The 23951-nt window shown below is 42.3% G+C and overlaps 1 protein-coding gene across 3 annotated transcripts in view; it reads right to left on the minus strand.

The window, feature by feature from the left end:
• The window catches only part of lrmda (leucine rich melanocyte differentiation associated), a 243406-nt gene that overhangs the window by 167306 nt on the left and 52149 nt on the right, over window positions 1-23951 (minus strand). The window contains exon 1 of one of the 3 annotated variants that reach the window (XM_034101315.2): window positions 17954-18010. The exons of the other annotated variants lie outside the window; for them this stretch is intronic. Coding sequence (XP_033957206.1) covers window positions 17954-17970 — 17 coding nt within the window. The 5' untranslated portion in view covers window positions 17971-18010. Of the gene's footprint in view, window positions 1-17953; window positions 18011-23951 lie in introns of those variants that run through there. 3 annotated transcript variants of the gene reach the window in all.

A 23951-nucleotide genomic window follows, 5' to 3' on the forward strand; every position in this document is an offset into this window, starting at 1 on the left:
GTGTGTGTGTGTGTGGTGTGTGTGGTGTGTGTGTGTGTGTGTGTGTGTGAGAGAGAGAGAGAGAGAGAGAGAGGGAGAGAGGGAGAGAGGAAGAGAGGGAGAGAGAGGTGCAACCATGATAGGAATATAAACAGGGAGTCTCAGCCAGTCCCCGACTCAGAGTAAGTCCCAGTCCCTTCACAACCGCCACGAGAGACATTAATCACTGGATCACCAAGCCATGCTTAATTGCGAGTTGTATATCATGGTGCATACAGTGGCTAAAGGGGGAAGGAAACTCATTATTTCAGTTTGCTGGAAGCAGGACTGGGTGCGCCTCATCTGGACTCCACCACCTCTCCCTCTCTGTCACAGTACACCTGGGACCAAGCTCAATGTGACAAGGAAAAATGGAGTATGCAGTCACCTCCTAATTAATATAGCTCTGCCACTATTGTTGTACCACTAAGGACATTCACGACTGATCATAAACTTACTCAACCGGTCAGATACGGGCACAATGGAAGCGGGCGGGGCTGACTGACGTGTGAGGAATCATTATATCAGCCACCTATGTGCAATGCTTTCGCTTATCATATATGGTGACATGACTTCCACATCTCTGGCTAATAAGGTGTAGCATTTGGGATGTCAATAGGGGAAGGCAGAGGTTGTAAAAGCCTTCAAAGAAAGACTTTTTCATCAAAAAAGTAACCAACTTCCAATCAGCCAGTTGTATTAAGATTTATGCGAGTGCTTCTGTGGGCAGTATGCTAATGAGAGGGACTTGATAAATGACTCGTAATATTTTGCAGACATTTTTGCTTTCCCTCAGAAGTTTGCCATTCTGATGTAGCTTGAAGATAATAAGGCATACTCCGTCATTATATTAATGTTTGTTACCCAGATATTTCAGCCTACAGTATGTTAGTAATGATGAGCAAAAAGCAAACGAACCAAGGGCAGAGCCTGGCACCATTGATCAAACACTGTCACTTAAGCACTGCTCATCCCACAGACAGAGAGAGGACACACACACACACACACACACACACACACACACACACACACACACACACACACACACACACACACACACACACACACACACACACACACACACACACACACACACACACACACACACACCACACACACACACACACACACACACACACACACACACACACACACACACACACACACACCACAACCCCCACAATGTATGCGCAAATCTGTGCATGTGTCTACACACATGCCTGAATGCGGCAAAATGCATTCATAAGTGCACTTATTACACACAGAGAAACACACAGGCAAAGAAACAAATGTAATGGGGTGTGATTATGGGAAATTATATTCACCATGTACACTGGTTTGAATAAAGACGTTTAAATAGTTCCCAGAAATACATCACAGGTTTATATGTTTCCTTTGCAAGCAAGATATACAGTATCTCATTTTAATGACTTACACTGACGTTAAGTCTGTTCAGATCTAGTTAATAGTCCATAAATAGGCTATTATTCAAGCCTGCAAGAGCTTTGGACTCACATATGACATGTTCCTCTTGTTCACTGTATATTATATTCCGGCATCTGGGGATATGCTGTGGAGTTTAATAATGCACGCCCCATTTTAATGAACACTGTATTGTTTTGCTTTTTTGACTACGTAAGTGAATATAGTGAATATATTTCTTGTACTTATCCCCTCATGTTCTTTTCATAGGAGCCTCGAGTTAAATGGTACAAAGTACAACAGTAAAATGTACAAAAGCTAATTTTAGAAAGTGGCATGACATTAAAACCGCGGGAAACTAAAGCAGTGCTGTAGTATCTAATTGTTTTCTTCACACACTTTTTTAGCACTCCCTTCAGAGATGGTCAACACATATTAGCCTCAATGCAATTGGCTGTAGTCACATGAGGTCAGGACTTCCTGACACGAGGAACTATGCCTGACAGCTCCCAGAGTTTAGCTCTTTGCTCAGAGTTGTAAAACTCCATGACCTGGGAGGATAAAGGGTCAAACAACTGCCTCATGGTAGGGCAAGAGGTGAGGGACAGGTTCCATATAGATGTAAAAAAAGAAAATAGCTGAGAAGTAGTCACTGAGGGGTCAAGGTGCACACAGAGTTCAGTGGGCCGGCAAAGGGCACAGAGGGGAGGAGTGAAGCAGGCACAAAGGAGACACAACAAAGAATGCAAAAATGACATGGAGGCCTTCCCTTACCCTGGTTTTACTCCAATTAGAGATGCTGGATTGGGAGGAGGTGAGGATAAGATTAAAAAGAATGAGGTAGAAGCGTTTGCCCCCTTGCTACGACTGCACTTTGATCTACACAGACAGAGATGCTGTTGTTGAGACCATGCTGTCCGTTGCTAACTATATGTGGACAAAGCCAACTCCAAACCTGGGCCGCACTGCTGCAGCTAAAAACAACAGCCGGTTTTCCCTAGAGCTCCATCATAATCATAACAGCCTTTCAACACTTGTCAAACTAAATTGACCAAAGGAAACCTCAAACACAAAGTCAGAAAAGAAACATATTGGATTTTCAGTAAAAAGAGGTTGACAGAAATAAGTTTGTCAAGAATAGGAAGAATGCTACCCAAGGAAGCTGCATTGCAAATTCCCACTGACCGACGGTAATGGTGTTTCAACCAACTTAGACATTCTGGTGCCTGGGAAAATATGTCCTTTACAACCGCAGCTGACGAAGTGGAAACTTGCAGCAGAATAGAGTGACATTTTTTTCAAGGAGTTATGACAGAAAAAGTGACCTTTTGACATCATAGGAAGAAAAAAAAAGATGTCAATAACAGTTCGGACAAGGTTGGAATTTAAACAGTTACGCGGTAAGGCAACAAATCTGTCTCGGAAAAAGGTTTTGTTCTGAGTCGACTAAGAATTCTTTAATCAATTAGTCCTTATATGCTTTTTTTCATGCTGAATCAAATCCAAGAAGCCAAGGAGCCACAAGAACGTAGAGTTAGTTGACAAATCGTACGAGTGTTAAGCCGATTCTTTACTTTCTACGTCCACGAATACACAAATGTCCAACAAGGAATGCTTGAAAATATGTTGCTTTAAGGAGGTGTACTTGAAGGGTTTGTGCAAACGTATCCATACTGTTAATGTGTTCTGGTCCCACCGAAAGTCTATACAGCCACTAAAGTCTGAATGTCAAATAAAACACTGCAGATGCAATCTCTCAAGCCATTTGCAATTCATAGTTCATCCTCTCCCTGTTAATTATAGAGGCCACTTAACAAACTTAGTATGTCCCCTGAAACTGCACACAGCAAAGGAAATATCTTTTCAGCATATTATTAAAAGTAATGCATCAACAGAGCAGGAGGACAATGGGTAATTAACAATGCTCCAAGAAGCCATAAATCCTTCATGAACAAACAATCACTGTCAGGCAGCGCTGTGGTTGCAAGGAAGGCCCAAATTCCTCACCAGTCAGCCAGGCTTATTTTGTTAACATAAGTGTGTGTTAGGAACGTAGAAGCTAGAGTAAACACCATTCTATAGCTTGTCACTTACAGGGGAGATTGCCCTTTCTGATTAGAACCAAAGCAATACTGGCTTAGCTGAACTAATATTTGTACGGCCAAGATAAATCACTCGAGCTTTGTTCTACCGCATACTGGACACTCAGATGTAGTAGACAGTTGTTTCTCCGACTGCCTGATCTAATGCCCTATATGACAAATAATACTATATACAAAGTAATGATTAGAGACACGAGAAAATACGTATAAAAAAGTAGTGACTTTATGCTAAGTTTTTATTCAAGAAATTATTTGGGGTGATTCTTCTGCAGCAAAATGCAACTTTTAGATTTAAAAACAGCTTAATTTAATGAAACTTCAAGGAAGTAGGCATAGAAAAAATAAAATAAGATTCACAGAGATGAAAGCCCTCTCAACAAGTCTACTGTGCTTTGTAGAGCTGATGCTGTATAACAATACACTCACAAACGTTGGCAGGTAGTAAATCAGTCAACAGTAAATGCCATCTTTTATCAGATCATAAAATCTGCTTGTAGGCATTTAATTTCCCCCCCTCTTGTTTTAACGGGGAAACAGGCAGCCTAGAGAAATCATGCTTTGTTTTTATAGAGGTTACAGGAAAAGTGGAATGTGTGTAAACAGGGCTAAGCCGAGCACTTCTTATGGATTTGTTTTTGCCTGCGAGCGACAACAGCGTGGGGAAGTGCCAGTCTTGTGAAAGCAGGTATGAGTGCTCAACAGATTTTACTTGACAGATGAATAAGCGAAGATTACAAATGAATGTTTGTTTTCAGGCAGTTAATGCTAATGCGTCGACGCAATAACTATACTGCCATCACGGAATCTAACAGGAAACCGCCAGACTTAAAAATCGTTTAGATGGATTAACTATCATATTTAAATCCTTATTACGATACTACAACATTTTACCAATCTCTTTTTAGAGACATCTATGTTTGTTCAGTGTTAACTATGATCTGATAGAGGCATCAGTCAAACTACTTTAGATCGTGCTGTACCACTCCTTAGCCTTCAGGGGCAGTCTTTGCTTACTTCCCTCCAATAAAGGCCTCTATGTCTGGGGTAAGTTGGCCGAGGACTGGGCCTTGCCCCAGCCACTGCATCACCCTTCCTTTACTAAGCCCCTCTGGCCTCTCAGAATGGCAGCCCTTATAAACACTATTCACTTTTCTCCCTTTTACACTAGGTGAGGTCAGGAGTTCAGCCCCCAGGTTTTAACAGTTAAGGCCGAGCTGTGAACTTGTGACCTCCTGTAGTGAGTAGGAAGGGGGCAAGAACAAGAGGGAAGAAAAGACGAGGGAGGGGGGGGTCACCTCTCTTCAATGCAGAATGGCTGGATTTACAGCTGCATGCGGACTGCATTGCAAGCACAGCAGAAAACACCTGATAGCATCTCCTTGGGGGAGGAACCGCCCGACCCCTTTGTTGTCTCACTAACAGTCATCCCGGCACCATAAATCATGTTAATTACTTGACTGATGGAATAAATCTTTTAAAAAGTCAGTCTGTGGCAGTGAGGCTTGGAACAGGAGGTTCCCGCACCGCAGTTCTGCTTGCTCTGCGTTATCCGTCATCCCATAGTCAGTGTAATCTGTCCATTTGTTGTTGCGGGGCTTTTGAAGATGTGGACGGGCTGAGGGAGGGCCGGGTGTTTGTGACACAGACATCTTCAAGTAATCCATCTTCCTACGGGTGGTCTTTGAGGCTGGATTCCATAAAATTAAGCTAATGGTAAACTAAGGATCGGCAGGTTGATGTTTAATGTAAATCACTAAATTCTTTTTATATACGTCATGGGAAAAAAGTCAGAGTAAGTATCAAAGAAATCCCTGTGTTCTGTCTACTTCGGAGTGAAGGATTTAAAAGCTAGATCAATTTGCAAGCATTGCAACAGCAGTGGGCTATTACGGTATGAAAAAGGGGACAAAGTTATTTTTGAAAGCCGACTATTGCAAAAGCATCCATAAATTACTGTATTTCCTATTGCTACATGCGACCAGATTACATGGGACTGCAACAGTCCGACTGAGAGCCACGGAGCAGCATGCCAAAGACAGGAAAGGTCATTCACACACAATAACAATCCCTCTAAGAGTGCACTCACAAGCTTGTGGGTAATTACAGTTATTTTGCTTGAGTGTTTTGTGTTGCGCTTTGCTCGTTCCGTCTCAAAAGCTAACAACCACTCATTATTCACGGTTTGAGTTTTTTTTTGTTCCTTCAGCAGGGCAAATTACACACAAGAGTGACAGCTCTCAGTGAAAGAGAGGACCAACAGCCTCGCCGGGTTCTGGTAAGTGCAGTCTTAAATCAAGGGGGCAAGGACACTGACTACAGTCCTGCAGTCTGTTGACTTTGTGGCAAGGGCAGCAAAGGGGTTGAGAGCATATACTGTACTCTCACAGAGCCCACTACAATAAACTGCCTTTAAGCCATAAAGTCTATATGATGTATACCTTTCTAAGATACTTGTCCAACACTTCATATCTTTAAAAATGTGCAATATATCCACTGAAGGCGCTTCTGGTCCAAACATTAAAAGAGCTGTCCAAAATCTAAGATAGAGAGTTTATTACGGGTGTGTATACATCTATGTGTCTGTGTGTGTGCAAACACTTTGAGCCCCAAGACCTTCACTGGCACCACACAGGGAGGCTTGCAGACAACCAGAACTCAAACATTCTTGGACAAGCACACACAAACACACACAAATCTACCTGCATGGCTAGTGTGGGGAATGCGTCTTCTTTGGAAGGATTTATGGTGGCCAACAGAGGGTAATGAAACCCAGGAAAGATATTTACTGTCAGTGTCAGAGCTTATTATCCCGGGGAGGAAAATGGGGTCAACTAGAAATACTTGCTGAAAACTGGGTGTTGTCTCTTGTCTGAAAGGGACACAAAATAAAAACAGCCTTCCCTCTGTGCCACCAGAGTTCTAAGATCTCAAACAGTGAGGTCAGTGTGGAGGCATCAAACATCAATAAGGCAGGAACAAATGAGCAATTCACTGAGAACGCCTAAGGTTCAGATTATTTTTCCGCAACATCTTGTCCATGGTGCACTGTTTAATTACTTCTGCTATGGTCCATAACTTTTACTGTGCAGCTGATGTGGCATCTCCCTCTATTTAAAGTGTACACGAGGCCACCATGTGAACATCAAGTTGATGTATGCTCGCCATACAAAAGTAATGGCCTTTGTTTGATGAATATGCCACTGTCTGGTATATAATTTAATATCAGAACATGTATTACAATGCAGTCATTTCATGGCTTAGACATAACCATAACCCAGAGTGAACCCAATCAAAGAACATGGTGGATTTGCTTGATTTCTGACAGCAATTGATCACTAGTTGTTCAAACCGAAAAACGTTGTTAATCAAAGATATTTGGAAGAAAATGCACAAGCAGGTTTTACTATACTTTTATTTGTAACTGTTAGACTTTCATATGATCATTTCAAACTGAAAAGTGACTGTGAGTCAATGCTAGAGTATTGATCATAGCATTTACCTTGCCTGCTTGAGAAAGGCTCATCAATACGATCAAGCAACAATGAAAGAGCTGTCCAAACAAGCTTTCTCCAGATATGATCCATCCAGAAGATCATAAAAAGCACTGAACTGGATTGGATGTGTTCACGGTGCTACGACAAACACTCCTGTGATGCTCGGTTTGAAGAGGAACACAGTGGTGTTCTATTAAAATCAGACAAGTGTCGATGCATTCCCATTCACGCCTGAATGGACTGAACCAGAGCCCATGAGCACATTCAATTCTTCTTCTCCTAAGCCACTACAGGGGAAATAGCTAATATTATCCCCGCCTAATGGCACATAATACGGAATATTCAGGAGTTCAGTGTACTAAGCATTTGCACCAGCCTTAGTAAAGTCCCGTACTTAATCATACATCTGGTACTCTGGAGAGTAGGTTGGAAAAACGGGGGGGGAACATTTGTGTTAGCACTAGAGCCAAGCTACAGTAGAACTGCACATGTTTATTGGAGGAGGAAGGGATAGAGCTGCACTTTCTTTTACGGCAGCACATCTAAGTCTATTAGTTGAGCAAATAGTGTTTTGGTCGTGATGGATTGTGATGATACTTTATTAGAAACATCCTTTGACCAAAAATGCAGAAGAAGGAGGAGTATTAAGAAAGAGAAGGTGTGACAGATATTACACAAAGTTAAAGGGATAGTGGAAATTGAACCCCAAATAGTTTCGTTTTAACTTATATACAAGCATAATTACGTACCAAAACAATCACACCTGATTAAAAAAATATAATAATTGCCTTACGCATGTTAGAAGCACTTTATTGCAGCTTCCCCGAACTTTTTTAGAAACGAAATGATCGAGTCAGCCAAACCGGAAGTGAGGAAAACTCAGGAAGACGAAACAATAACAAACCACGGCGTCTATGCAGAATGAATGTGGAAGGGCAAATATACCAGACAAAGAAGAAGGATTGTACGAGGTATCCAGTGATGATAGCGAGTCAGAAACATCCTCTCGGCTTTCCTGCGAAAATGTAGTTTTAGGAACTGAATGTGAATCCGGTTCAGTAAGCGACGATGGTGAGAATATTGAGCCAGACGATGGACCATTACGTCCTTATTTGTTCGAGCCCGAGGTGATGGAGTTAGTTCACGGCATGGGCAAGGGCGAGGATGACCAGGACCAGGTGCCAGATGATGCACCCCTACGCACAAATAATCTTGACTGGTAGATCTCTAAGCATAGCTCACGCTAGGCGCTATATTATATATTGCAAAAGTTGGCATGCATGCACTGTAGGCCTATGGCTATGCCCGAGGATGACGGCATGTAGGGTACATTTCATAACATACCAGGGTCAGGTTCACATAAATTATCTTGTCACATTTATTATTGTATATGTAACAGCCTTATGGGCATTAATTACATGAATACATTTAAATGAATTGTATACTAGCATGATATACAGCTAGAGCCAATCGGTCTTTTGACGTAGTATGGTCCTAATCCTAGGCTAGCCAGGCTGCCTGTCAAGTGTAGGCTGTACTCACAGTACTGTTAGTCTATCATGTCTATATGATGACTGTAGTGTACACATTCGACACTGTGTACCGGATTATCGGATGACGAGGCCTCCGGTCGCTTAATCTACAGGCAATAAATGGCGTTGTACACAATGGTACAGGCTAATGATGCATTAAATCAGCTAGAAAACATAATAAAATACTCGTGCCTCGTCCAATGTTTGTGCCCGTCTTCCTTTGTTTTCGTCATCACCCGAAGATTCCCGAAGTATTTCGTTTCACTGAGAGGAGTGGTCGGGAGCAGTAAAATTGAAAATAAAATGAAACTAGGCGCATGAAATAAAAAAAAATGGTTTATTATGCTTATTTTTAATAAAAATACATAAGTTAAACCCAAAATTCACTGATTTGCACTATCCCTTTAAGATAAACAACTAAAACTTCAAGTGACCTAAGTTGGGCGAGACGCTTCATGAATGTCAAACAGCTCCTCTAGAACTTCCTCAATTCTGCGCCATCATTTCCTCTGGGGAGCAAACTTAAATAGATCACATTGGTGGAGATACATTATCCATCACAGCGTCCCCATTCATCTCAAAAGCCTAATTTCTATGGGTGATGTGTTACAGTTCCCAATGCATCAACATTATTTATGGTTTGACATTATAAAAGTAAGTGCATAATTTATGAGCCTAAATTAATGCACTACCTTCCGTGTGCTGTCTGTTTTTCAGAGATCCAAAGCCAGACTGCTCCATGACAAAACTATGGAGCAATCCCATTTACAGGAGAGAGCCCACAGCAGCCATGATTTATGACGGTAAATTAAAAAGAATGAAAAATGTATGACGGCAATTTGTGGGTAGTCATAAAACTATTATGGAACTTTGAAGTGGTGTTTTGTCCTTTTGCATGTAAGAGATGCAAGATGATCCAATGTTACCGAAATATCTTAACTTCTCATTTGGAAAAGATCACCACTAACGACTGATGATAGTGCATATCAAAGTTGGGAAGTGAATTTACAGACTTCAATGAATTATAATGAATACGAGTGTTTTAGGTATCAACACATCACTACAGACAGTACATGCCTGCTAAGTGTGACTTCAACTTCTCTTTTGCATGAAATCGAAGCCCCAGCTGGCATTTGAGTGGATGCCAAGCCATGATTGAATGAAAGCCCATCCTTGACTGACAAATGATATATTAAGCTTTCAGTCAGCAAGGGGGAGAAGCCAGGCATGTCAGTTACCTGCTACAGCAGAAACTCCACTTGTCAATCTGCCATTGGCAGGGCTAAACAAGATCTGAAATGTTAAAAGCTCTGCACACCGTAGTTTTTCACTTCCTTTTGCATCCTAGGCACTTAGACATATCAGCCATGTGACGGCAATGAATCAGTGTCTGCCATGAATGTCAGAGTATCGCATTTATAAGTGAAATACCATTTGTTAGGCCTGTAGGCATGCTCCTCCTGTTTTATGCAGGATATGAGAGAACATCAAAATGACAGACAATTGACTCCTGAATATTAATGGTAAAATGACCTTCATGAGGAAGAATACATCATCGGGTGTATCGTCATGACAAATTTCCGATTGGCAAATTAGACGTACCCATTTAAATGGCAGTGTTAAAGTTAGTGTTTATGTGTGTAATTATGTTTGTGTCTAGTCATGTGTGGGCAATTAATAAAGATCTGAGTCTGCATGTGACGGAGGTCTGTGGGCCGTGTGGGGCAGCTCTGAGTGGCCCTCTCCTTGACTCTGAAGGTGTTGATTATGGATGATTAATGGTGCAAAGGAACAGGGAGAGAAAGGTCATCTCCTGGGTTTTAGAGGGAGCAGCTACATTGGGAGTAATTAAGACACTTGGGTAAGCATGATTAATACGCACACACTGACGCTGTGCACGGTGAACAAGGCAACCAGATGGTGAGTATTTGAATTATATTTGTGTGTGTAGCGCAATATATACTACTGACTATATGACATGATTTTGTAATTTTTCTCTAGACTGGATTAAATATAAGTAAATAGCTTACCTATTTTGAGGAAATTCACCCAATCAGCATGGATCCAGCAGAACAGGCAGACATGAAAAAGTAAGAAACAAAACATTTAATATGAATTTCCATTTCATTTAAACTATCTTTAAAAGTGATATATTGTATAACCAAATACACATTTAAATGTCTAACATGTTCTCACGACCTTGATTGATGCAGCTGATACATTACATGGCTATTGCAGTTCAGAGTAGCATTTGAAAATGAAGACGAGCCAACCTGAAGATGACCCATATCTGAAGAAAATCAATCAACATCAATATGTTCCCACCTCAGTCTTCTCCAAGATAGAAGCCCCCAGCACATCCTGTAACCAGCTTATACTCATATTACACCAGCCTTCATGTATCATATAGCATGTACTCATGGGCAACACATCCGAATGCACAGATGCTGCAGCAAAGCAGTCATTAAAGTGCAAAAGATGGATGATAAAACTAGATATAGACAGTTCAACCAAAAACGACCACTGTATTTTTATATTTAAATAAAGCCTTTAATTGTACTGACTTGTTAAAATGTTGCATCACACTTATGCAAGTAATAAGAACAAAGTGAACCCCCTTCTCAGGCCTCTCTTAGCCTGTGGTCTTCTGTCATGTGACAGGCTTCTTCTAAGAAATATTAACTTCACAGTGCAGGAGTTAGGGCAGTCTGGTAGACAGGTGTCACTTCAATCCAGTAAGCAAAGCTAACTTCCGCTCATTCTGATGTCTCATGTCTCCATGTCTCATTTGTTAGTCCTCATTTTGGAGGACACTGACTTACTGCTGGGGTTCAATAAGGGTTTGCCAGACAGACAATGACATGATTGGTAGATCTTAGGTTAAGGTGACTAAAAGAAACATTATGGCATGTGTCAAGATCACAATATCGTTAAAGCAAAAAATACACTGCACTGGTAATAGTCACACTATATGTATGCACCACACAATTAGGTTTATGATGACTGATGAGCGTGATGGCCACCAAGGACTCATACTAATAGCGCTATTAAAATAATAGCTGACAAAGGTCTTCAGCTGTAGCTCGTCTAATAATCACTGACAGTAGAATAGTACAGCTATAATCAGTCTGACTAAACTCATTATGAAGGCACATGGAATTGGGGGCTGCAGTTGTTGAGAAGTTGGAGCGTAAGGTGTGGAAGAGGGGGACACCGAGGAGAAGGAAAGCCATGTGGAGGGATGTGTTGAAACGTGTGTGCAGCTGGGGGAGATACTAGCATTGCATCTGTCCTTCACTTCCTGTAACTGATCTGTATTCTGCTACCACATACAAAATAACATATTTTTAAGTTGCATTATTCTAGAGTTAAGTCAACATCCATATAATGTATTCTTAATAATGTACTGTAGCAATTGATTTATGCTCTATGGGATAACACGCAGCCGTTTCCTCCTGATACTTGTCGAGACAGAAGGCCCCGTGTCAGCGTCATCTCGAGTTAATTGTAAGTGAGTTCCAACATCAGGCCTACACTATGCTGCCCGGCTTCACATGTCAACAAACAGAAGATTACCGGGGTTGACAGTCACCAAGCAGCCATACACGCTAACCCAGCTCTACTACAGGCCCTGCGATGTGATAGCACCACAGAACACAAAAGGATGGGCTCCATATGGCCAGGAATCACAGCCTTCAAAAAGAAAAAGAATGGAACCGTGAAGAGAATCTGCATGACAGCGCCAAGAAGCAAGCAGCATGGAAATGGGATCCCAGCCAATACGACCACAATTTGGTGCAAAAGCTGTTTATAATATAAAGAGTGCAGGAATATGGAACTGATTGAATAATTGTGTTAAAATCTAAGACAATGAATTTTGGAGTGGTATTTCTTATTAATATAATTTCTAGGTCAGAGTTTTGCAGGTTTCCAGTACCATGAGACTTGAATTAATGTAGGGACTGTTTCAACCACTTGTTCATCAAAAGCAGTCCTGTTTAGTGCATATTTTGACAATCTGGAAAACTCTTATTCCTGAGTAAGATAGAAAGCAGGACTTTCACTTCCTTACACAGAGTGCACAAATGTTGGCAGCACATTTCCTGTTGGAACCCTGTGTCTCCTTTGTCCTATCCAAGTTTGTTAAACTGCTGTCATTTCAATTGTTCTGCTAAAGAAACAATTATAATCCACCTGTCAACGATGACAGGGTGTTGGAAAACTTGGATAATGGATAGTGTAGGGCCTTGGAAAATTTGAACCAGGCCACTTACTGCCAACTAAAACCATTACATAAAGACAATTATTTTTCAGCTTATTCGAAAATTGCACTGAATCACCGCTACTTCTCTGACCATCTAACCACAATCCATTTCAGCAGCCGGACCCAAATATGAATGAGAGGGGGGAAATTAGTTATTGACTTGTTTGGTAAGGGGGTTTGTCTCCTTCCATTGTTGACAACAGCATCAAAACTCCATCCCGCACCGTAACTATTTCACCATAGTGCAGATAGTAGAGGGTGACTCAGAGATAGCAGCCCTATATTTAGGGTTACGCTGACATTGAATTAATAATTTGATTCATGAGGCCATTCCAAGCTATTTCCATAGATAATCAACCTTAAAGGGAAAGCACTAGTGTCCACAATTAGAGATTAATGCTCTCTTTGGCCAACTGGCTCGCAGGTGTCATCAAGGTAATTAAGGGAAGATTAATTTCCACAGTTTAACATAACAATGAAAGTCAAGTAAAAGATGTACAAAGGAGTTTTACTTGGAAAGGACTACATTTGTCGCACGGAAATATATATATAATTTTTTTAAATACAGTTGAGATGGAAAAACCCAATATAATGTTGATTCTTCTGGTGACCTCTGTACAGTGAGCATGCTGTTAGTTTACCGGTGTCTTGTAGGATTGGTTGTGATCACACTCGAGGCCTACACCCACAGCCCACTGACAAACGCCGAGAGGGATCGCTTTGATCTCTGTGCCTCACTAAATCAACACCAGACAAGGTTCATGCAAAGGTTGGCTAAGTCAACTGATCGTCGCATTCCAAAACCAAGCATTTCATGACAGCCATGCACTGGTACAGGTTAAATGTCACCAAGAGTTCAGGCAAGACGACAGGAGATAGACAAATGTAACATTCCCCAGACGCTAAAAAAGCAATAGACAAGACAAATTATAAGAGTCAGAAATACAGTTAGTGGATTTAAAGCTGTAAGATATATTGTATTTATTAATTATTTACACTGACTAGCATAGCACATTTTAAGAATTGGATCAATTAAAGATTTAACTCATAGAGTACGGCAGTTATGAATTTAGAAAACATGAAAAAAGGTAGTTTTGTTCTTATATATATAAACAAGTTAGGCTAAAAGGGGTCTGAGTTTACAACACTTCACACCATTTAAACACACTGTATACACATTTTCCAAGCTGTGATACTGAGCAGAGACAAGTATAGCAACAGTAATACCATCCATGTTCAGATCACACAAACACAGCAGTTCCCTGTACCATACAGCCATTTACACAGGGTCACTAGTCTTCACAGGAGACCAAACCTATCATAACACAGCTGTGAGAACAGACCTCCTTTGTATTCTGAGAAAAAGAAAGGGGGGTCAAAAAGATGATCCAATTAAAGTTGTATATCATTGGGCTCTCCTCTGTCAGTGCATATTCCTCTGGCTCTATTAGAAGCCAGCTCCTCCCAGGCAGGCCGGTGCAGCTCTGTAATTACACCTCTTCCTTTGACAACCTGCATGATTGTTTTCCTAACACTGTATTACTTCGTTAGTACTTTTCTAGTGCACGTTATTTTTAAACTGTCAGTCTGGCCCGACTCATCCCCCCGATCTGCACACGTCTGTTTATCATAACAATCATTAATAACTGTCACTTGCCAACATCCATAGAACAAACTCATTGCCTCATTACCATGTTGCAGCGTTTGTTCCGGCGCAGCGCCTGTGTATCGCTCACAACAGGGCCAAGCCAATTACTTTGCTGAAATGGAATCGCATTAATCAAAACTTAACAAGGTGGCAAATTTAAAGATATCACATTGCAAAAGACAGCATAACTAATATGTCACTGTCATAGCTGCTGCAGCAGGCAGGGACTAAATATATCACCTTCCAGGGTCCATATGAAATTTGTCGTTTCATATGATCTGAGAAGTATTCGAGACAGGACGGAGTATACAAAGTTGAGCCCTGGCTGCTTCTGAGGACTGCCTTGTCTCTATGCTATGCAAATAGACATATAGAGGGCAGCGAAGGTGGAGGAGTGCAAGGGAGACAAATAAACATACAGACAGAAGAGTGACAGAACAAAAGTGAGTTAAATAAACCTGAATAAAAGAGGGAGGACAGAAGTGGAAATCATGGGGGCAGTAGAGGGACAGGAAAAGAGTGCAAGAGGAGAAAAGTGGGAGGAACAGAAAAGAAGACAAGACAGCAAGGAAGGCGACCCAGAGAAATATTAAACAAGAATAGAGGGTAAAGGAAACAAATCAAAAAGGGAGATTAGGATAGAGGGATGAACAGGGGGAGCAGTGAAGTAAAGGGGAAAAGGGAGAGGGAGGAGGAAGCGCCGAGCGTGTCTCTGAGAGCGCCAGCAGGCGGCAGTTCATCATGTCTCCCTTCACAGAGACGTTTTCTTTTACACTTTAAATGATGATACTCATCAATCACAGGATGACAGCTGCATCAAGCCAGCTGCAAACATGCAAAGGCCAGCAGTGTGAAACCTGCTGACGCCACCCATCGCTGCATACAGGAGGAATCAGTCAGCCACTCGGCCTCCGTCCAGGATTTATCTGCTCTCACAACACACCAGCTTGCTTTTCTCTCTGGCAAACCTAGAGTAAATACAATCCATTTTAACAAAAGTACCTTGCATGGGTTTGAGGAGTGACATGTAGGCTTACTGGCATTGACCAGGCACTTTGCCAAGATTTGAGACTGAATAAAAATAGAAGTAGTAGTAGTAGACCTAGAAGTATATAGAGGAACAAAACAATAGGTAAAGGGGCCTAAGTTTGAGCTTTCCATAATTATTCTTATTAATCACAAATGTTAAAGAATATTCTGTAAAGAGGATTTTTGGATTTGTTTGCAATAAGACTGAAGTCAACATATGTCCTGTTTTACCATTGATTGACTAGACAAGACATGAATCTGGACAGGACCTCTTTGACTGGGCTTTATCAGAAAACTAGAGTGGCCCGCTTTGACCCCGGTGTCACAACACATAGACACAGTACTTTGGATAATGTATGCTCTGACTCCCAGCAGGACCGTTAACATAAATCCCCATATCGATTATAATACTTTCTGATAGAAGGATAGTGAGAAATTCATAAATATGTTCACAAATTACAATGAGAAGTTTGGAAGATCTATTCAAATCAATTGAACATTTAAAAATATGATCAAAAACGGATTTGCCAATGAATGTGTTTAGGAATAATAGCATGGTAACTCTATCTGCAATTCATCTGCATCATGACCATCACTCATTAAGACAAAAGGCAGTTCTCCGTGCCAGAGGTTATCCATACACAGCTCATGCACACTACTGGTCTTAGATTACTCCCTTTAGCAATCCTTCACTTTCTCCTACATCCATTTATGTAGCTTTCTTAGTGACTGCTCATTTTGAGCACTCAGACAGAGGGGGGGTTGAGCTGTACAGAGCAAAGCAGATGGATGCGAATTCAAAGTTTCCTGATCTTTAGCAGAAGTTATGGAGGGTTATCTTTGGCTGTATATCTGGGCCCTGGCAGCTCTCCCCTGGTGATGAAGGATTAAGCAGCACAGCTGTCTCTTCCCAGAATGATGCAGTGCAGTGCTCCCCGACACGACAGCATCACTTAATCTTAATGTCCGCTCCTCCAGCGCAGACGCACAGGACAAAGCCAATCAGCATCACATGCCACGGGGATGGACCCTACTGCCTGGCCCGGGAGTCTCTCACCCTCACAGGCCGATTAATCAACTTCAGACAGCCCAGTTCAATCCCAACCACAGCTCCCCTGCTCTGATCTGCTCACTCTTCCTCACACTCTCTCTTAGTGTTGTGATGTATAGAGCAGGGGAGGGCTAGCATGCAGGAACACTTATCAGATTGCAGTCAACATTATGCATGTCTTTTTGTTACACTGAGAGAAAAAAGGTAGTGAGCTAAGAGGGAGTGAGTAGAGAGTAGAGTACGGGGGGCGGGGTATTGAATGTTCACACGTTATTTCTGTCATAGGCCACCTAATTGTTGTCGGATCCATGAGCTCCAATAAGGGCTTAAGGAATAATGACCAATGCTCATTTGAACAAATGACTCTCTGGGAGGTCCTGAGTAAGGATTTAAACCCGATATGATACGAGAGCCTTTAGAAGTGTACAACACACTCCCTTGCAATGCTCTCTTAATTCCTCATTTCATGTGAAGGCTTAACAACCTGGATCTAGATCAGAGGATTGCATTAATGCATGTTGCTCACAGACAAACCGTGGAAAATGGCTTACGCTGCCCCGAAGATAGGAAATCCTCGGAGAATCTGCTCTGACATATCAAATGCAATTAATCAAGGTGTGCAACAATTACATCACCATCGTGAAGATAGACAGGGAAATAATATGCATGGCAGAATGATGTTTGGAAAACACACCCAAGTGTGTGTTTATGACATCCTGTAGAGCCCTGGTTATGTGCAGATATAGAATATTAGATCCATAAGTTATTCACAATTGCAGTCAGTCTCATTACCCACAGGCATTTCCCTGTTTCGTGAAATGATGAAGAGCATTTCTGCTTCAAGTAGAATAGTGGGGTGTATACAACATTAACACATGCGGGACTCTCAGGCGTCCTATCCAAAAGCCTGCTATGATTTAGGGGAGGTAATTTAGAGCAATAAGCATTGAACACCATGAAAGCATCACTGCAATACTGGTATACCGTATGACCTTGAATATGTAGTAAACCAACATAATGGGATTCTTTATCTGAAGACTACTCTAATCTTTCTTTCGCACAGTACCACTGTATCTAATATATGTGTGCCTATATAGTGCATTAATAAAAGACATAAAAAGGGAGATGTTTACATTATTGTATCCGTTTCACCACTGAACTGCAATTCATAACAGAACACCCCTCGTAGGCTTCACAATAACAAACAGTTTTTATTGCAATACAGTTCATGGGTATAAACAAAAGGAATTAATCTTATTAGTCGAGTGATGTTATGAAACAATTTCTGGCCAGATAAACAGCACATTCTGGGCTTGTATTTATTTATCTGTCATTTCTAAGCTCTTCACAGTGCACTTCATCTAATAAGTTATTCAGTAAATATGATACTCACCAAACAGCGGTGGTCATTTACACATAGTAAAGTTGTTCTACCAGGGTAATTGTTGTTGGCAACAACACGGCGTTCAGCTTGGGCAGTTTGTGATGGCGTCTAATAGTCATATTGCAGCGATTTTGTCCAGGCTAGCATGAGTGTTTGGGCCAAAATGAGCAGAGCCCTTGGCCCTTTTCCATGAAGACCTTACCATGTGTTACGTGCCAGGCAGGCTGTACATGTGTGGTTTTCCTTCCCTCCTGTGTTTCTCTCTTCTCCCTGTCTTCTGCACAGCTAATCAGCAGCTGATCGGTATCTGCCTGTGCACCTGAGTCTGAGGGCTGATTGGATCCTCTCACCCTCAGCTGGCCTATCAGCAACCAGGGCCGACCATAAAGGAGGCACCCAGGAAGTCTTCTCTCTCTCACTCTGGGCCTGTTGCTGAGGAAGGAACACGGCTGTGTTTAGCAACTAAAGCTATTTGAATAATCTGAACTTTGTTAATGTGTGTGTTGAGAGGTGGAGGAGTTAGGTAAGTCTGGGGTACCCTGTACATTTCTCACCACCGAGCTAACTATTGTTTAGACACACTAGGTAAGCGGATTGTTGCCACCCCTGTATATTGTTTTGTCAAATTCTTTGTAGTTAGTTAGTGAGGGTTTTTGTTTGAGTTTGGTTTCAAAGGATAGTTGTAGAGATAGGCGTAGTTTTGTTATGCTTGTTTCTTTTGTTTGGCACAATCCTTTGACTCCTCCTCCTCCTCACAAACAGAGTTTCTGTTTAATTGTATTATATGATAGGTTACAAGGAATAAACCTTTTGTCAACCTTTACTCTGACTCTCTCATAATTATTGGTTGTACGTTATTGTCTCCAGGTCCCCTAGACCTTAGTGGGGACGTAACAAATGGGGGCTCGTCCGGGATATTTATTTTCCTGAAATAAAAACAACCAATAATTGAGAAGTCATTGTAGGTGTTGTACATTGGCTGAAAAATGGGTTTTGACTTACAGGACTTTATTGAAAGTCCAAGTGTTGATACGTTGTATTCCTGTCGCAAAGATGACATGTTATGTATCGCAGCTCACTTTAACATTTCAGTAGACAAGTATAAAGTAAAAAAAGAGATAAGAGAGAAAATCCTGCAAAAACTAGAGGAGTTAAAGATTCTTGTAATCCCAAGCATGTCAACTCAGCCTAGGGCTGAGGTGTCTATTGAAGATTATAGGGAAAGAGTATTAGCTACACCTAGAGTTGACAAGTTTAGTCCTCAAGCTCCTCCTGCAACGCTTCCTAGGTTTGAGGCTTTCTCTCCGGGTAGCTTAGGTGCAAGTAGTGATGCCAAACTAAAAGTTCGTCTTGTCCGTCTTCAGATGGAGGGCCAGGAAAAGGAGCGTAGAGCGGACTATGAACACAGGCTGCAGATTCGCAAGTTAGAGATAGAAGCTGAGAAAGAAATCACGTTAAAGCGGCTTGAAGTTGATGCCCTGAGAATCTCTTCAGAGCAGACATTTGAGAGGTCAAGACCTTCACATACAGTCTCTCATACAAAGAGTTTTGATGTTAGTAAAAATATTGCTTTAGTGCCAACTTTTAGAGAGTCAGAGGTTGACTCATATTTTTGTGCTTTTGAGAGAATTGCTACCGCACTGGTCTGGCCTAAAGACATGTGGCCAATCCTACTTCAGTGCAAATTAGTAGGTAAGGCTCAGGAAGTGGTATCTTCACTTTCTTTGGAAGAAAGCTTGCAGTACGAAGTGCTTAAAGAGTCGATATTGCGTGCTTATGAGCTTGTGCCGGAGGCCTACAGACAAAAGTTCAGAAACCATAAAAAGTCTGCTACGCAGACATTTGTTGAGTTTGCGCGAGAGAAGGGCATTCTCTTTGATAAATGGTGTGCGGCTAATGAAGTGAAGGATCATTTTGAGAGTCTTCGTCAGTTACTTCTCTTGGAAGATTTTAAGAATTCTTTGCCTGAAAGGATGGTGATATTCTTAAATGAACAGAAGGTTACTTCACTGGCTAAGGCAGCTGTTTTAGCAGATGAATTTATGCTCACTCACAAGACTGTTTTCTTCACCCTTGCGCCCAGATAGAGTTTCAATATCACAAACCGGAAGACCTGATCTTGGCCCAACAACTTTTGAAAGGTCTAGAGGACCACCATCACCTCCACGGGGGCCCCGTGAGTGTAACTACTGCCATAAAACAGGACACCTTATTTCAGGGTGTCATTTCTTAAAGCGTAAACAACAATTTTCGCAACGCTTTCAAACGCCAAAAGGCATGGGACTCATTAAAGGAGTTTCCCTATCAGACATAGAAATGTCCCAGGAAGATGATGTACCTGATCCCTGTTTCAAACCCTTTATTTCCAAGGGCTTTGTTTCTTTAACAGGGGATCCTAAAGACCAGCTGCCAGTACAGGTACTTAGGGACACAGGAGGTTCTCAGTCCATTATTAGGGAAGGCATCTTACCTTTAACCTCCAGATCATCATGTGGATCAAGTGCTGTTGTTCAAGGGGTAGGCATGACACTAGTTGCGGCTCCTTTGCACAATGTTTATATTCACTCATCTCTTGTCAAAGGATTCTTTAAAGTAGCTGTCCTCCCTGCCTTGCCCATCAAAGGTGTTGATTTCATCCTCAGTAATGACTTGGCTGGGGGCAAAGTTAAGCCAGTACCTGAGGTCATTGATTCTCCTGATCTAAGTTTAGATGCAGAGAAATCAGCTGAAGTACCTCCCGAAATCTTTCCTGCTTGTGTTGTTACAAGGGCACAGTCAAAGAAATACGGAGAGGACTTGTCTGATTCTTTTCTTGCTACAGGGCAGTTTCTTGAAGACATGACAGTGTCGGACCGACTGCCAGAGGAGGCCCGGTCTGCTGGTGCTGGATCACCCAGTAACAGCTCAGAGCTTGTACAACTGCCTGCCACTCGGGAAGAATTCATGGCAGCCCAGTTAAGTGATGAAACACTTTCTAAATGTCTCTCTTCTGTTATCAGTCAGGAAGAGGCCAAGTCAAAGAAGATGGCCTACATTATGGAAGATCACCTATGAATGCGTCGCTGGATTAGTGATGCCTGTGAGGAGTCAGACTCCTTAGCAATTTATCAAGTTGTCGTGCCAACAACCTATCGTTCTCAGGTGATGTCCTTGGCTCATGATCATCCATGGTCAGGTCACATGGGGGTAACAAAAACATATCAAAGAGTTTTAAAACACTTCTTTTGGCCAGGACTTAAGTCTGATGTAGTTCTTTATTGTCGAACATGTCATGTGTGCCAAGTTGTTGGTAAACCGAATCAGGTGATTCACCCTGCTCCTCTCATTCCTATTCCGGTAATGGGAGAGCCATTTGAAAGGGTGATTGTGGATTGTGTGGGACCCTTACCTAAAACTAAAACTGGAAACCAGTTTCTCTTAACTGTCATGTGTGCTTCCACTAGGTTTCCAGAAGCCATCCCACTACGGAAAATTACTGCCCCGGTCATCACCAAGGCACTTCTGAAGTTTTTCTCCATGTTTGGTCTACCGAAGGTAGTTCAAACAGACCAAGGTACCAACTTCATGTCTAAAGTGTTTGCCCGGGTACTTGACACCTTAGGTATCAAGCATGTGACATCCAGCCCATATCATCCTGAAAGTCAGGGGGCATTAGAGAGGTTTCACCAGACTATGAAATGCATGTTAAGAAAACATTGCCATGAGTCTCATAAAGATTGGGATGACGGTGTTCCTTTAGTGTTATTTGCTGCCCGTGAAGCTGTTCAGGAGTCTCTAGGTTTTAGTCCTGCTGAGCTAGTGTTTGGACATGAGGTCAGAGGTCATTTAAGGGTTCTTAAAGAGCATTTGATCATGCCTACGAAAACAGTTTGCAGTATCCCGGAGTATGTCGCCAAACTTAAGGATCGTCTAAATCGTGCTTGCTCCTTGGCTAGGGAAGCTTTGACCTCTACCCAGGGGAACATGAAGAAACGCTACGACCAGAAGGCGGTAGCACGCTTGTTTCAGCCAGGTGACAAGGTGTTGGTTCTATTGCCTGTACCTGGCTCTGCTCTGTCTACTAAATTTGCTGGTCCTTATGTTGTAGATAAGAAGCTCTGTGAAACAAACTACGTCATTCAAACACCTGACCGCAGACGTCCTACCAGAGTGTGTCATATCAACATGCTAAAGAAGTACTGCACCAGGGAAGACCAAAGTGAGTCTTCTAAAGCTCACCAGGTGGAGACAACCGTCTCTCCTATGGCTTCAGTTTCAAAGGTGAGCTCAAATGAGGATGAGGATGAGTTGGTGATGCGCAGTGCAACACCACAGGGGGCAAGACTAAGCAATACTGAGGTATTAGCTGATTTGCCCAATTACTTGTCTCATCTTCCTGATATCCAAGGAAGTGATATACAGAAACTGATATTTGACTTTGCATGTCTTTTTAATGACACTCCATCACAAACTTCTGTCCTAGCTCATGATGTGGTTTTGACCAACCCCTCGCCCATCAAACAGCGGGCGTACAGAGTTAACCCAGTTAAGAGAGAGGTTATGAAAAGGGAAGTTGAATATCTACTTAAAAACGGATTTGCAAGGCCTAGTTCCAGTCCCTGGAGTTCCCCTTGTGTGCTAGACACAAAGTCAGATGGCAGTCCCAGATTCTGCACTGACTTTCGCAAGGTTAATGCTGTCACTGTCCCCGATGCACACCCATTACCGCTCATTGATGACTGCATCGATGAAATTGGTCCTGCACAATTTGTCAGTAAACTGGACATGTTAAAGGGATACTGGCAAGTTCCTTTAACACAGCGTGCTTCTGACATCTCGGCCTTTGTGACACCTGACAGTTTCCTTCAGTATACTGTGATGCCTTTCGGTATGTGTAACGCACCTGCCACCTTTCAGAGGCTTGTAAATCTTGTATTAGGACATGTTCCAGACTGTAAGGCATATCTGGACGACATTGTTGTCTATTCTAAGGACTGGTCTAGCCACATGTCTACCTTAAGAGAAGTTTTTAAGTGCTTGTCGGCCGCATCCCTAACGCTTAACCTTGCCAAATGTGAGTTTGGAAAAGGTACCGTTCTCTACCTTGGTCAGCAGGTTGGTCGGGGGAAGGTGTGCCCTGCTGATGCAAAGATCAGGGCAATTGCCTCCCTCCCAGTGCCATCCACCAGGAGGGAACTTCGCCGCTTCCTAGGAATGGCAGGGTACTATCGCCGTTTCTGCAGAAACTTCTCATCGGTGGCGGCCCCACTCACTACGTTGACCAGTCCCTCAAAGTCTTTCGTTTGGTCCGGTGAGTGTCAGCAGTCATTTGAGAGCCTAAAAGGTATTCTGTGTTGTACTCCTGTTCTTTCTGCACCAGACTTTTCGAAGCCATTCAAGCTCGAGGTCGATGCCAGTGGAGTTGGGACAGGGGCTGTTCTTCTACAAGAAGATGCACAGGCTATCGATCACCCCGTGAGCTACTTCTCCCGAAAGTTCAACAAACATCAGTTGAAGTACTCTACTATTGAGAAAGAAGCTTTAGCTCTATTGTTTGCCTTGCAGCACTTTGAGGTGTATCTTGGCTCCAGTGTAAAACCTATTAAGGTATACACTGATCACAATCCGCTGGTTTTTCTTTCAAGGATGTACAACCACAATCAACGCCTTATGCGTTGGTCGTTGATTGTCCAGAACTACAACCTTGACATAAGCCATAAAAAGGGGTCCGATAATGTTCTTGCCGATGCACTATCTCGTGCTATGTAAATAGAAGGTTCATTGTAAGGGCCAAACATACTGTTTGGATGTATATGTGTGGGGGTGTTACGTGCCAGGCAGGCTGTACATGTGTGGTTTTCCTTCCCTCCTGTGTTTCTCTCTTCTCCCTGTCTTCTGCACAGCTAATCAGCAGCTGATCGGTATCTGCCTGTGCACCTGAGTCTGAGGACTGATTGGATCCTCTCACCCTCAGCTGGCCTATCAGCAACCAGGGCCGACCATAAAGGAGGCACCCAGGAAGTCTTCT

This window comes from Pseudochaenichthys georgianus, chromosome 15 (assembly GCF_902827115.2).
Source record: "Pseudochaenichthys georgianus chromosome 15, fPseGeo1.2, whole genome shotgun sequence".
Classification (NCBI taxonomy): domain Eukaryota; kingdom Metazoa; phylum Chordata; class Actinopteri; order Perciformes; family Channichthyidae; genus Pseudochaenichthys; species Pseudochaenichthys georgianus.